At 39.9% G+C, this 12500-nt stretch overlaps 1 protein-coding gene across 1 annotated transcript in view; it reads right to left on the reverse strand.

The window, feature by feature from the left end:
- Window positions 1–1709: 1709 nt before the first annotated feature.
- LOC127448242 (serine/threonine-protein kinase Nek5) overlaps window positions 1710–12500 on the reverse strand; it is a 30422-nt gene continuing 19631 nt past the window's right edge. Inside the window, exons 19-22 of the mRNA XM_051710634.1 lie at window positions 9946–10047; window positions 8647–8767; window positions 8328–8564; window positions 1710–1939 (exon numbers count right to left, since the gene is read on the reverse strand). Coding sequence (XP_051566594.1) covers window positions 8345–8564; window positions 8647–8767; window positions 9946–10047 — 443 coding nt within the window. The 3' untranslated portion in view covers window positions 1710–1939; window positions 8328–8344. The remainder of the gene's footprint in view (window positions 1940–8327; window positions 8565–8646; window positions 8768–9945; window positions 10048–12500) is intronic.

The raw sequence follows: 12500 nt of genomic DNA on the forward strand, positions 1-12500 counted from the left end.
CATAAATTAATAAACCAGAAAAATGTCACAAAAGACAAAGAAGCTTGGAAAAATGGTGCACCAGGGTACCGCTGAAATTTCATCTAGTGTAAGTGCACACGGAGACACTGAAGAAGATCCGTAAAGATCTCATGTGTCGCCATGTGCCACCAGAGTCATGAACAGATTAAACTCTTGATTTAGCGCAGCGGTTGATTGACAGAGAAGGAGTGGCGCTTCGCTGCATGCTGGACAGTGTTTACAGCGTTTCAATGTTTAATGTGTTTTTTGTGATTCGATCACAAATGGTTTTGCACCCCATTTACACCTGTATATAGTGCTGATCACTTGTCATGGGATCATCTGAATCACATCCTAATACCAGCTGAAAACGGGGTCCAAATGACCGCTGCCTACATTAGCGAATGCTACAGAACGTCTTCCGGCGGAAGTTCATCCCATATCCGTTTCCCCAATAAGACCCCCAGGAATAAGGTGGATACAGCCATTGCAGTCAGATGAACCGTCAGATTGATAGATAAATAGAGAGAGAGAGAGAGAGAGAGAGAGAAAGAGAGAGCAACTTGAAGCAGATTAAAAACCTTTTATGGGATTGTTCACATTATAATTTTTCCACAGTTTAAATTAATGAGCATTCTGTCGGCTCATTTAAACATTCTGTCAATGTAAGTCTATGGGATTTGTCTGATATTAGATCATATGCTGTGTGAAATCCATAAGTCCAATCAGTCAGAAAAGTCCCAGCACACTACTCTAGAACAGTCTGAAGGTCTGTGCCAAGTTTGGTGGATGTAGTTCAGGAGTCAGTGTTTGAGGATTTGGTCTGTTTTCACTGTAAAACCTAATTAGTTTATCTTACTTAGATTTTTTATTTGGCAATCTGTTTGCATGCTTTTTCTAAGTTAACATACTCATTCGGCTCAAGTAAAGTTACAAGTAAACAGCTAACTAGTTACAAGTACACATCACACATCTGTGATTAAAGTATTATTGTTTTATTGAGTTAAAGCACGGCTTTATGAGTGAAATTATGCCTGGACTTTAGGTTAGTAATTTGGCACATGGGATTCTCCTCAGATCACTCTAATGGTGACTTCAACAAGCTATAACAAAACAACAACAATAATCATAAGAATTAAAATTATATTAATGTTTTAATAACAATTACTTTATTTCTACATAAGTTCCCTTGTCTTGACCAAACATGTATAATGTATTCCAGCGCAAGTGCTTATGGGTATTCCACACAGTCGCAATTTTGTACTTATAATTTTGAGTTCGATTTACTCGAAGCCAAAGTTTAAGGAATATATATATTTGAGTTATATTTTATTCCCAAATGTGACATTTCAAGAACTGTTTTAATTAGGACCAATTAAATGTTTTTATTAATGACAACTTGAGGGTTTAGAGAGTAACGGTAACTTAATTAAAACAATTTGAGATAACTATTAGCATTTGCAGGGATTAAAAAAAAAAAAAAACCTTAAACAATGTTTGTAGATTAACAGTATAGATAGAGACAAATTAATTCTAGAAATGTCCATAATGTTTTAAGCTGCTATTCTAGATGTCCATGACATCTCCCTGATATTTCCAGGTTTTCCATGAGCGTGTAACCCTGAAATTAAGAGTCGTTTTCTAAGAAAAGGAGCCAGTGTGAGAACGATTAACACTTTATTCTTCAGTTTAATACATGGAATACTTTCTTCTTCTTCACAATCAAACATGAAGACTTTAAAACACATTCTGCACATCAGATAACAGACAGAGACACACTGTAAAACCCATTCCTCTTGAGGTCAGGGGTCGTGCGTCATACTGCTGTGTTGTGAAAGGGACGGTGGGGTAAAGTGTGCCAGTGATCGTGAGTTTTGCTTCTGAATGCAGGAAATAACATTACAGTACATTGATCTTGTTGAGATATCTGAAGTAGAACCTGGCAAAGAGAAACTCATCATTAAAGAAAATGATCATGTTTTCTTTTACAAGATTAACATTTCATATTTTCCTGCAATATTGATGTCTGAAATATGAAATAATAAAGCTTTAGCTGTTTGCAGTTCAATAAAGGAACACTTTGTAACACTTTTTGTTTTCAATCAAGAATTGAACATTTTCATGTTAATGAAAAACTAAATGTTTATAATTGTTTCACTACATGTACAACATTTTTGTATAATTATGTATATTTTGTTAATCACGACACAGCTTACCCCCTTACATGGGGAGACAAAGATGTCGGATATCCTGGAATATCATTAAATTAGTTATCTCTTATTTATCCTTGACTAAAACACAACATAGATCAAAAGTAGCACGTCTTACACAACTCTCCCCTGCTGTTCTGCAATGGAAACTTCTTGTGTCTCGTCATTATAGAGCGCAACAGTCTGGTTCCGGAAGTAAAATCCCATTTGTTTTCTCCACAGACCAACTGATTATTAACAATAAAGTATAAACCTTTAAAAACAGACTCACTACTGTGAGCTCTGAGGTTTTCTTTTTTTGTGTGTGGATTTTTTCCCCTTTTTCTCCCAATTTGGAATGGCCAATTCCCAGTGTGCTTTTAAGTCTTCGTGGTGGTGTAGTGACTCGCCTCAATCCGTGTGGTGGAGTACGAATCTCAGTTGCCTCCGCGTCTGAGATCGTCAACCCGCGCATCTTATCACGTGACTTGTTGAGCGCGTTGCCACGGAGACATAGCACGTGTGGAGGCTTTGCGCCATCCACTGCGGCAACCATGATCACCACGCGCCCCACCGAGAACGAACCACATTTTAGCGACCACGAGGAGGTTACCCCATGTGACTCTACCCTCCCAAGCAACTGGGCCAATTTGGTTGCTTAGGAGACCTGGCTGGAGTCACTCAGCACACCCTGGGATTCGAACTAGCGAACTAGCGAACTCCAGGGGTGGTAGCCAGCGTCTTAACCACCGAGCTACCCAGGCCCCAATCGCTCTCTACACTCTCAAACTATTGATACATTTGTATATATCGGGATATTTAGCCATAAACTTAAAATAGATAGTTTCTAAACTTATAATCAACAATTTTACACTATGCAAGATATTTCTGTAAGAAATGAACCAAATCTGATTAATGAGCGAGTACACCGGAGAGTCACGTGATGCCATGCGAGTGGAAGCAGCCTAGTGGCGTTCTCCTCTACAATTATCCTTTCAATCAATATTATTCGTTTTGATTGTTAAACTGCGCTGGGAGTGTAGGATGTCAAAGAATTTGAAATCGTCGGTCTGTAGGGACATTAAAAGCATTTACGGTCGCACACATCTAACGCCTCTCATGATCAAGATGAGTTAGGAGTGACAGCGCGCCTCGTGACATACATGTAGGTCAAGATATTGCGAACATTTATGCAGCGCTAAAGAAAATCTCGACCGACATGGAGGTCCTCGCGGATATATGTCGAGCGATCACATCTATAGACGTTAAACTTTCCACCCTGATCACAAGAATGGACGAGGCTGAAAAGCGAATCAAGTCTCTGGAAGCAGCCGGAAAAGAGCTGCAAATATGGTCAAGTTCCTGGACGGGCTTATTCCGAATCTGTTCGACACAGTGGGCCGTCATCTGGAAAAAGAGCGCATGCACAGAGCTCTCGGTCGGCTTCCCAGAGCGGGTGACAGACACCGCTCCATTCTGGCAAGATTCTTGCAGTCGGCAGACAGAGACTTTGTTTCACGTGCGGCGAGGAATAAGGCAAGTTGTGCTGGGAGGATTACAACATTACGTTTTTCCCGGACTTTGCCAGTGTTACACAAGCGAAACAGGTGAGATTCAAAGAGTGTAAGAAGTTACTTCATGAACAGGATGTGAGCTTTGCTCTTCCCGGCTAAACTGAGAATTGATGGCAAGGGTGGTCGTAAGTCTTTCACATGTCCACAAGAAGTTATGGCCTTCATTAAATCAATGGAGTGAGTGGGTGGCTTTGCCCGCGCTGAATCACTGGTATGGAATACACATCGTGCATTTTGCTGATGCGGTCTGAGAGGCTTTGTTATTTGGTTGGTTGCCCACTGACTCTCGCTCTCTCTATCTACTCTATTTGTTTAAATGTCTCTCCCCATGTGGAATGTTAATGGGCTGGGGCACCCTATAAAAAGAAGGAAGGTTGTATCTTTTCTTAAGCTTAAAAAATCTGATATAGTGTTCCTTCAATAAACACATCTTTCTTCACAGGAAGCTGCAAAACTTGGCAGTGCATGGGGTGGGCATGTGTTTTGTAGTGCTGGTTTGAGTATGAGCAGGAAGACTCTCATCTTCAAATTTACACTGTGCCTAGTTAAACTCTCGCTCTTTAACAGGCAAATAATCAGTGCTTAATGACATGATTACTGACAAACAACTGGATATGCTTCTTACTGAAACCTGGCAAGTGCCCAATGACTCCCTACATTTAAACACACACTGTCTGGATACACCAATTTTTCTAAACTACATCCTCATCGCAGGGGTGGCTGTAGTTTGCCGTGAGAGTATTAAATTCTCTGTGAATAATTATCATAATGTCTCCTCTTTTGAGTACTTAGCCTTGAAAATTGTTGGTCATACATCATTGTCTGTAATCTTGATCTATCGACCTCCGAAGTCTCACCCTGATTTTTTCTTTGAACTTAGTGAGTGACTTACTCTTGTCTGTGCTATGTCAATGATTCCAATACACATGAAAATACCGTGCAATCTAACAATATTATATCTATATTGGAATGTTTCAATCTTATACAACATGTTGATTTTGTAACTCACTCCAGGGGTCATATACTGGATCTTATTTGTACATCTGGCTTATCTAATATCTGTGTTCCTGGCTCTGATGAGCTTGTGAATGGCTTCCTTTAATTCTTCGCAGACAAATTAAAGTCTATTTCTGAGTCTATTGCCAATGATACACCACATACATGTGCTTCTCACACTGAGTCTTTGTCAGTCCACCCAAATTTTTCTCTGTCTGCCTTTACTCCTACTACTACTACTACTACTATAAGTGATCTAATTCTACATCCTGTCCCCTTGACCCTGCTCCCACCTCTACTTAAAATGTGTGTCTCTGATATTTCACCTACCATCACACATTTGATGAATTGTTGCCTAGCCTCTGCCACAGTTCCAGCAGAAATAAAAACTGCTGCTGTAACCCCCAGTCTTAATTACAGGCACATTTCAAATGTACCGTTCCTAGCAAAAATATTTGAAAAAGTAGTGGCCTCACAATTGCAGTCTTACTTAAATTCTAATGGTCTTTTTGAACTTTCCAGTCTGGTTTCCATCCATCACACAGCACTGAGACTGCGCTTCTACGTGTGGTTAATGACATCCTCCTGTCTATGAATTCTGGGTCTATAAACATCCTAATCCTCCTTGATCTAAGTTCTGCTTTTGACACTGTTTGCCATTATATTCTCATCTCTCGCCTCTCTGAAATTGGCATCACTGGTTCAGCTCTATCCTAGCTCACTTCTTACCTTACTGACAGAAAATATTTCATCACTATACACAATTACAAATCTACCACTGCTCCTCTAACACAAGGTGTTCCCCAGGGTTCAGTTCTTGGACCATTACTGTTTATTATTTACATGCTTCCACTTGGTGACTTCATATGTAAACATGGCCTTTAATTTCCCTGTTATTCTGATGTAATCCAGATTTACCTGACCACCAGCTCTGATTCACCATCTCCTCCGGACTCACTCACTGCATGTATCAGAGACATCAAACACTAGATGTCTCTAAATTTTCTTAAACTCAATAACAACAAAACTGAAATATCATTAATTGTCTCCACTACTCAGGTAAAAAGAATGGACCTGTGCTTTGATATTAATGTGTTCATGTTAAGCCCTCCCCTTCTGTCCGTAATCTTGGTGTTTTATTTGACTCCTCTCTCTCTTTTCATTCTCATATTTCCTCTGTTGTTAAAAACTCTTTCTTCCACTTACGGAATATTGCACGACTCTGATCTTCACTCACTCACTCTGGCTGATGCTGAAATCTTGATACATGCTCTGATCACCTCACGTCTTGATTATTGTAATACCCTGTTTATCAGCTTACCCCCCCCAAAAAAATTGCTAGACTACAGTATGTCCAAAATGCATCTGCAAGAGTCCTCACCTTCACAAGGTGCTCTGCCCACATCACCCCTCTTCTGCATGTTCTCCACTGGCTACCTGTTGCATCCCGAATTCAATTTAAGATCCTCCTCCTAACATTTAAGGCTTTAAACGGTCTTGCTCCGGTTTATCTGTCTGATCAACTTCAACTTTGTCTGCCAACTCTTAGATCTTCTGAACTTGGTCTTTTGTCTGTTCCTAGATCTTGAATGTCCACTCTAGGTGAAAGGTCATTCTGTGTTGTTGCTCCTAAGCTATGGAACGCATTACAACTTACTCTTCCTAATATTTCATCCACTTTCAAGACCCAGCTGAAAACATATCTATTTGCAGTACACTTTCAGTAACCTTTTTTTTTCTATATGTATCTTGTATCGTTTATCATGTTATGAAATGTATTTCTGAAATGTACTTATTTTAAAGTGAGCTTGAGCTTTGGGAAAGGCACTATATAAATAAAACTTCTTCTTCTTTATGCATTAACTAGTCCCCCTTTTGCTGGAAAGAATGGATGGAGAGGGGTGTTGCTACACTTGGTGACCTTTACGAAAACAGAGCTTTGAGATCATTTGAAAATATAACACAGCAATTTGGGATTTCTAGGTCTCAATTTTTCCGGTATTTACAGTTGCATCATCTACTTTGTACTATTTTTGGGGGTAGTACACAGCCCTCTAAAGCTGCAGACAATCTCAGTCTTTGGACAGGGGCATGAAGCATCAGTATATTATTCCTCGTTGATTCAGAGTCTTGGTTGACGGGGCCTTAACAGCTCTTAAGAGGGAAAGAGATTTGAACTTGGTATTGGAGGATGGGGAATGGGAAACAATCAAGAATTCTGGTTAAGAGTCCAGAATTTTATCTGCACACTATGTACATTGGGTGATGGGGCGGTTATTAAACTAGGTGACAAATATACTATATGCTGGGTCCAAACTAGTGTAATGATTGGCAGACAAATAATTCTTAGAGGCTGGAAGCCAATTGGCGCGCCTTCATTTCAAGAATGGTTCACCAAATTGGGCATGGTGGTGGCATTCGTAAGGATGTCATATAAACAGCTTGGCAGATTAGATGCATGGGACAAATACATGACCTTTCTGGAAGTCTCTCAGTGAGGGCCGTGTGGACAGAAACTCTCTCTGTCTTTCTTGTTTTCTCTTTGTGTTTCCACGGGAATGCTTGTTGGGGTTTGGGGACTGGGAGAGGGATAGGGAATTAATGGGGGTTAAAGGGGGATAATGGTTGACTCTGTGCATGTGTGTTTTGCTTTGTTCTGTATTGTGTTTGAGAGTCAAGCAATAAAAATTTTAATCTGAAGATAAGCGAGTCCACCAAAAACCCATCTTCCAAACCATGTTTTGCCTTACCCTGATTCACTACGGTTCATCTACAATAGAGATTTTTATTTAGAGCTGTCGGACGGATTTGGCGCAAAATCTCAGGCATACATCATTCGTCCTTGTGTGTTTACGTCATGTCTGTAAGCTCAGAAAGAAGGTCCGGCTGTGGTGCGACTCGCATGAGTGTCGGAGAAATGGGAAGCGAGTGCAACAGCTCTTCAGCAGCGCCGTGAAATCACTCTCCTCGTGGATTTTTAACTGTTTAGCGAAGTTATTTACCTGCTGAAATGCGTGCACGTTTTCTGGTAGTGTGTCAAATGTGTACCGATTGTGATGTGTTTATAAGTTTCTTTTTTTCCGGTGAAGCATTTTCGAGATTCCAAATGTGTGTGTCTCTAAGTATGTGTGTGCCGCTGTTTTCATAGGCTTTTTTTTGTACCTCAGTCTGACGTAAAGTGTTCCCCCGCAAGTAACTGCTAGAGGGCCAAAAGTTACATAGTGTAGCTTTTAATCAATAGTTTTATATTTTGCCATTGTTTTTAATTTGATTGCATCATTTGCAGTGCTTCATGGGATTGTAGTTCATTCCTCATTAAAGACGTTAAGTGCACAGTCTTGTATCTTTGTCTTTTTGTCTGATTTTCATATACTTTTGAGCTTCAAATCAAAGTCTGTGATGTTGTGATTCACCTCAGAGCTGGTTGCTTTGATTCATCATGTTCAACTCTTTTATGAAGGATTTTATGAAATCGCTATGGAAGAAAAGAACTGGAAAAATACTTCTGGAACCGAGACACATCACCTGCCCTCAGAACACAAAAGAAAGAAAGATCACATGATTTTACCGTGTTTACCACAAACATCAGTTCTCTGCAGTGAAGGCTTGTGTGGTGTCTTCAGCCGCTGGATCCTGTAAAACACTGCTGTCGTCTCTGCTGTCCTCAAGCACTTCCTGTGGACTGTTTTGAACTTCCTGCTGTAGATTCTGCTCCTCCTCGTTCTCTATGTCTTGTGTGGTGAGAAGGTTCCTCATGGAGTCAGACACTTCCTCTCTCAGCTCGTCCTCGGACTCATCAAAGTTCCTGAGCACATGAGAAAGTGATTGACAAGTGATGAACACAGCAGCTTCAGACTCATCAGACTTTATCAGGTCTCTTCACTCACGTATCCTCATCATCTGATCGGGGCTCCAGACGCTCTTCATCCACCTCCACATCATCATCATCATCATCATCAGGTGTTTTCTCTTCATGTTGATTCTGTAACTCTTCCTCTGAAAGATCTTCTGATGACATCAGATGACAGAATGACAGAAGTCTCAACATTTAATGAGACAGTTAGGTCGTCACAACTCAAAATGAGAAGTTTAGCAGAGTGTCTGAGCTGCTCTGTTCCAAACAATCACATGACACTAGATAGTCACTGTATAGAACAGATCTGTATGAAGATTCTTCAACATTTCCACATGTTCCAGGTTTGGAATGACATGACGGCGAGTAAATAATGACAGAATATTCATTACTGGATTAATTAATTTAAACAGCAGATCAGTCACTGTTGTCATTGTTGCTGTGTGTGTGTTAGTGTGTGTGTTTGTGTGAGTGTGTGTGTGTGTTAGTGTGCGTGTGTGTTAGTGTGTGTGTGTGTGTGTGTGTGAGTGTGTGTGAGTGTGTGTGTTTGTGTGAGTTTGTGTGAGTGTGTGTGTGTTAGTGTATGTGTGTGTGTGTTAGTGTGTGTGTGTGTTAGTGTGTGTGTGTGTGAGTGTGTGTGTTAGTGTGTGTGTGTTTGTGTGAGTGTGCGTGTTTGTGTGAGTGTGTGTGTGTGTGTGTGTGTTAGTGTGTGTGTGTGTTAGTGTGTGTGTGTGTGTGTGAGTGTGTGTGTTTGTGTGAGTGTGTGTGTGTTAGTGTATGTGTGTGTGTGTTAGTGTGTGTGTGTGTGAGTGTGTGTGTTTGTGTGAGTGTGTGTGTGTGTTAGTGTATGTGTGTTAGTGTGTGTGTGTGTTAGTGTGTGTTTGTGTGAGTGTGTGTGTTTGTGTGAGTGTGTATGTGTGTGTGTGTTAGTGTGTGTGTGTGTGAGTGTGTGTGTTAGTGTGTGTGTGTTTGTGTTAGTGTGTGTGTGTGTGTTTGTGTGAGTGTGTGTGTTTGTGTGAGTGTGTGTGTGTTTGTGTGAGGGTGTGTGTGTTAGTGTGTGTGTGTGTTTGTGTGAGGGTGTGTGTCTGTGTTTGTGTGAGTGTGTGTTAGTGTGAGTGTATGTGTGTTTGTGTAAGTGTGTGTGTGTTAGTGTGAGTGTTTGTGTGAGTTACCCGTGTTGTTGAGTTCTGCTGCATCAAGTGCGTTCAGGAGTGTGTGTGTGTGTTTTTTGTGTGTGTGTTTGTGTGAGTGTGTTAGTGTGAGTTAGTGTGTGTGTGTGTGTGTGTGTGTGTATGTTAGTATGTGTGTGTTAGTGTGTGTTTGTGTGAGTTACCCGTGTTGTTGAGTTCTGCTGCAGCGAGTGCGTTCAGGAGTGTGTGTGGCAGACGGTTCGTCCAGTGTTTTCTCTCTTTAACATCGTTTCCCTCCTGATCTTCTGAAACAACATTCAACACACATTCATGTGACATCATCAGTCACAATAAAAGAATGAAATACACCAGGAGAATCTGGACAACACAGTGACAGGAATTACACACACAACAGCTCTAATCATCATTAAATGATTAGTTTAACAGCTGATCATTTATGCAGCGCAGCACATGAAACGAGTCTTTCTGTTAAACACATGAACTCTGGAGTGTCACTGATGTATGAGGATTCAAACGAAACCAAGAACACAAATCTCTGGGTTCTCACTCCTTCTGACCAATGAATTTCCATCACCTGTGCAACTAGATTCAGATTTGTGAAAATCTTTATTGTTCAGACTGATTTGCTAATTAATCATTTAGACCATTTTGTGAGCTGTTTTGACCAATTCAGTGCAAAGAGCCAAATCAAACGATCAATTCACTGATAAATCAGACATCACTATGGCTTGCAAACAAGTTTTACCCCAAAAAAGAGCAATATCTAGCTCATGACATATTCTAGAGCAGAGTAAAAGCAGAAACGTAGGTAAAATGTCCTAGAAATTCAAAATGTGGGGGCAAAAAAATGCCCACGTAATGAATTCTTCTGTTTTTTATTTGTAACATTTGATATAGCTCTTAATATTATATTATAGTCCTAGTTGTCCATATTATGGCATAAAATACGAGTTGATGTTGATTTAATTCTAATAAATTACAATTCTTGAGAGTTTGTATTAAGGAACTGATTAAATTGACATATTTGACATTACAATGGGGATACAGTTTGTTTTAAATAGTTAGAACAAAAAATTCACTCATAAACATAAAAAAATGCCCCTGATAATCAAATACACAAATTTCTCTGACCTCCTCAGGAAAAACTAGTCCCGTCCGAATAGGGGTTTTGTTAAGAATATCAAAATGAACATAGATGTTTTCTAAATAAAAATTAAGAATAACCATTTAAAACAAATTGTGTTTGCTTGTCAATTTTGACCCGTGCATTGCCATTTAAATTGTTTAACTTGGGTCAAATGTTTTGGGTATCCTTCCACAAGCTTCTCACAATAAGTTGCTGGAATTTTGTCCCATTCCTCCAGACAGAACTGGTGTAACTGAGTCAGGTTTGTAGGCCTCCTTGCTCACACACGCTTTTTCAGTTCTGCCCACAAATGTTCTATCAGTTTGAGGTCAGGACTTTGTGATGGCCACTCCAATACCTTGACTTTGTTGTCCTTAAGCCATTTTGACACAACTTTGGAGGTATGCTTGGGGTCACTGTCCATTTGGAAGACCCATGTGCGACCATGGCTGATGTCTTGAGATGTTGCTTCAATATATCCACATCATTTTCCTTCCTCATGATGTCATCTATTTTGTGAAGTGCACCAGTCCCTCCTGCAGCAAAGCACCCCCACAACATGATGCTGCCACCCCCATGCTTCACGGTTGGGATGGTGTTCTTCGGCTTGCAAGCCTCACCCTTTTTCCTCCAAACATAACGATGGTCATTATGGCCAAACAGTTCAATTTTTGTTTCATCAGACCAGAAGACATTTCTCCAAAAAGTAAGATCTTTGTCCCCATGTGCACTTGCAAACTGTAGTCTGGCTTTTTTATGGTGGTTTTGGAGCAGTGGCTTCTTCCTTACTGAGCAGTCTTTCAGGTTATGTTGATATATAGGACTCGTTTTACTGTGGATATAGATACTTGTCTACCTGTTTCCTCCAGCATCTTCACAAGGTCTTTTGCTGTTGTTCTGGGATTGATTTGCACTTTTCGCACCAAACTACGTTCATCTCTAGGAGACAGAATGTGTCTCCTTCCTGAGCGGTATGATGGCTGTGTGGTCCCATGGTGTTTATACTTGTGTACTATTGTTTGTACAGATGAACGTGGTACCTTCAGATGTTTAGAAATTACTCCCAAAGATGAACCAGACTTGTGGAGGTCCACAATGTTTTTCTGAGGTCTTGGCTGATTTCTTTTGATTTTCCCATGATGTCAAGCAAAGAGGCACTGAGTTTGAAGGTAGGCCTTAAAATACATCCACAGGTACACCTCCAATTCAGTACACCTCCTATCAGAAGATAATTGGCTAATTGTCTAAAGGCTTGACAACATTTTCTGGAATTTTCCAAGCTGCTTAAAGGCACAGTTAACTTAGTGTATGTAAACTTCTGACTAAATGTAATCTAATCTATCCTTTATAGAGCACTTTAGATATTTTTTTTTCTGAAATAGTTTTGTGCTCCTTCGAAATAAATGTACCATGCTTTTACTACAGCAACTATATTTTAACCTTGATAATCGTAGTTAAACCATAGTAATAATACAGGAAAACCAAAACTGTGGTAATACAAATAGTGGAGGTTAAATATTGATTCTGTTTGTATATGTTTTGCTTTTCTTTGTTTAATATATGAATCAATAAAAAATGTTAATCACAAAAAAAAATGTTTAGATATTTTAA

This window comes from Myxocyprinus asiaticus, chromosome 11, assembly GCF_019703515.2.
Source record: "Myxocyprinus asiaticus isolate MX2 ecotype Aquarium Trade chromosome 11, UBuf_Myxa_2, whole genome shotgun sequence".
In the NCBI taxonomy this organism is placed as follows: domain Eukaryota; kingdom Metazoa; phylum Chordata; class Actinopteri; order Cypriniformes; family Catostomidae; genus Myxocyprinus; species Myxocyprinus asiaticus.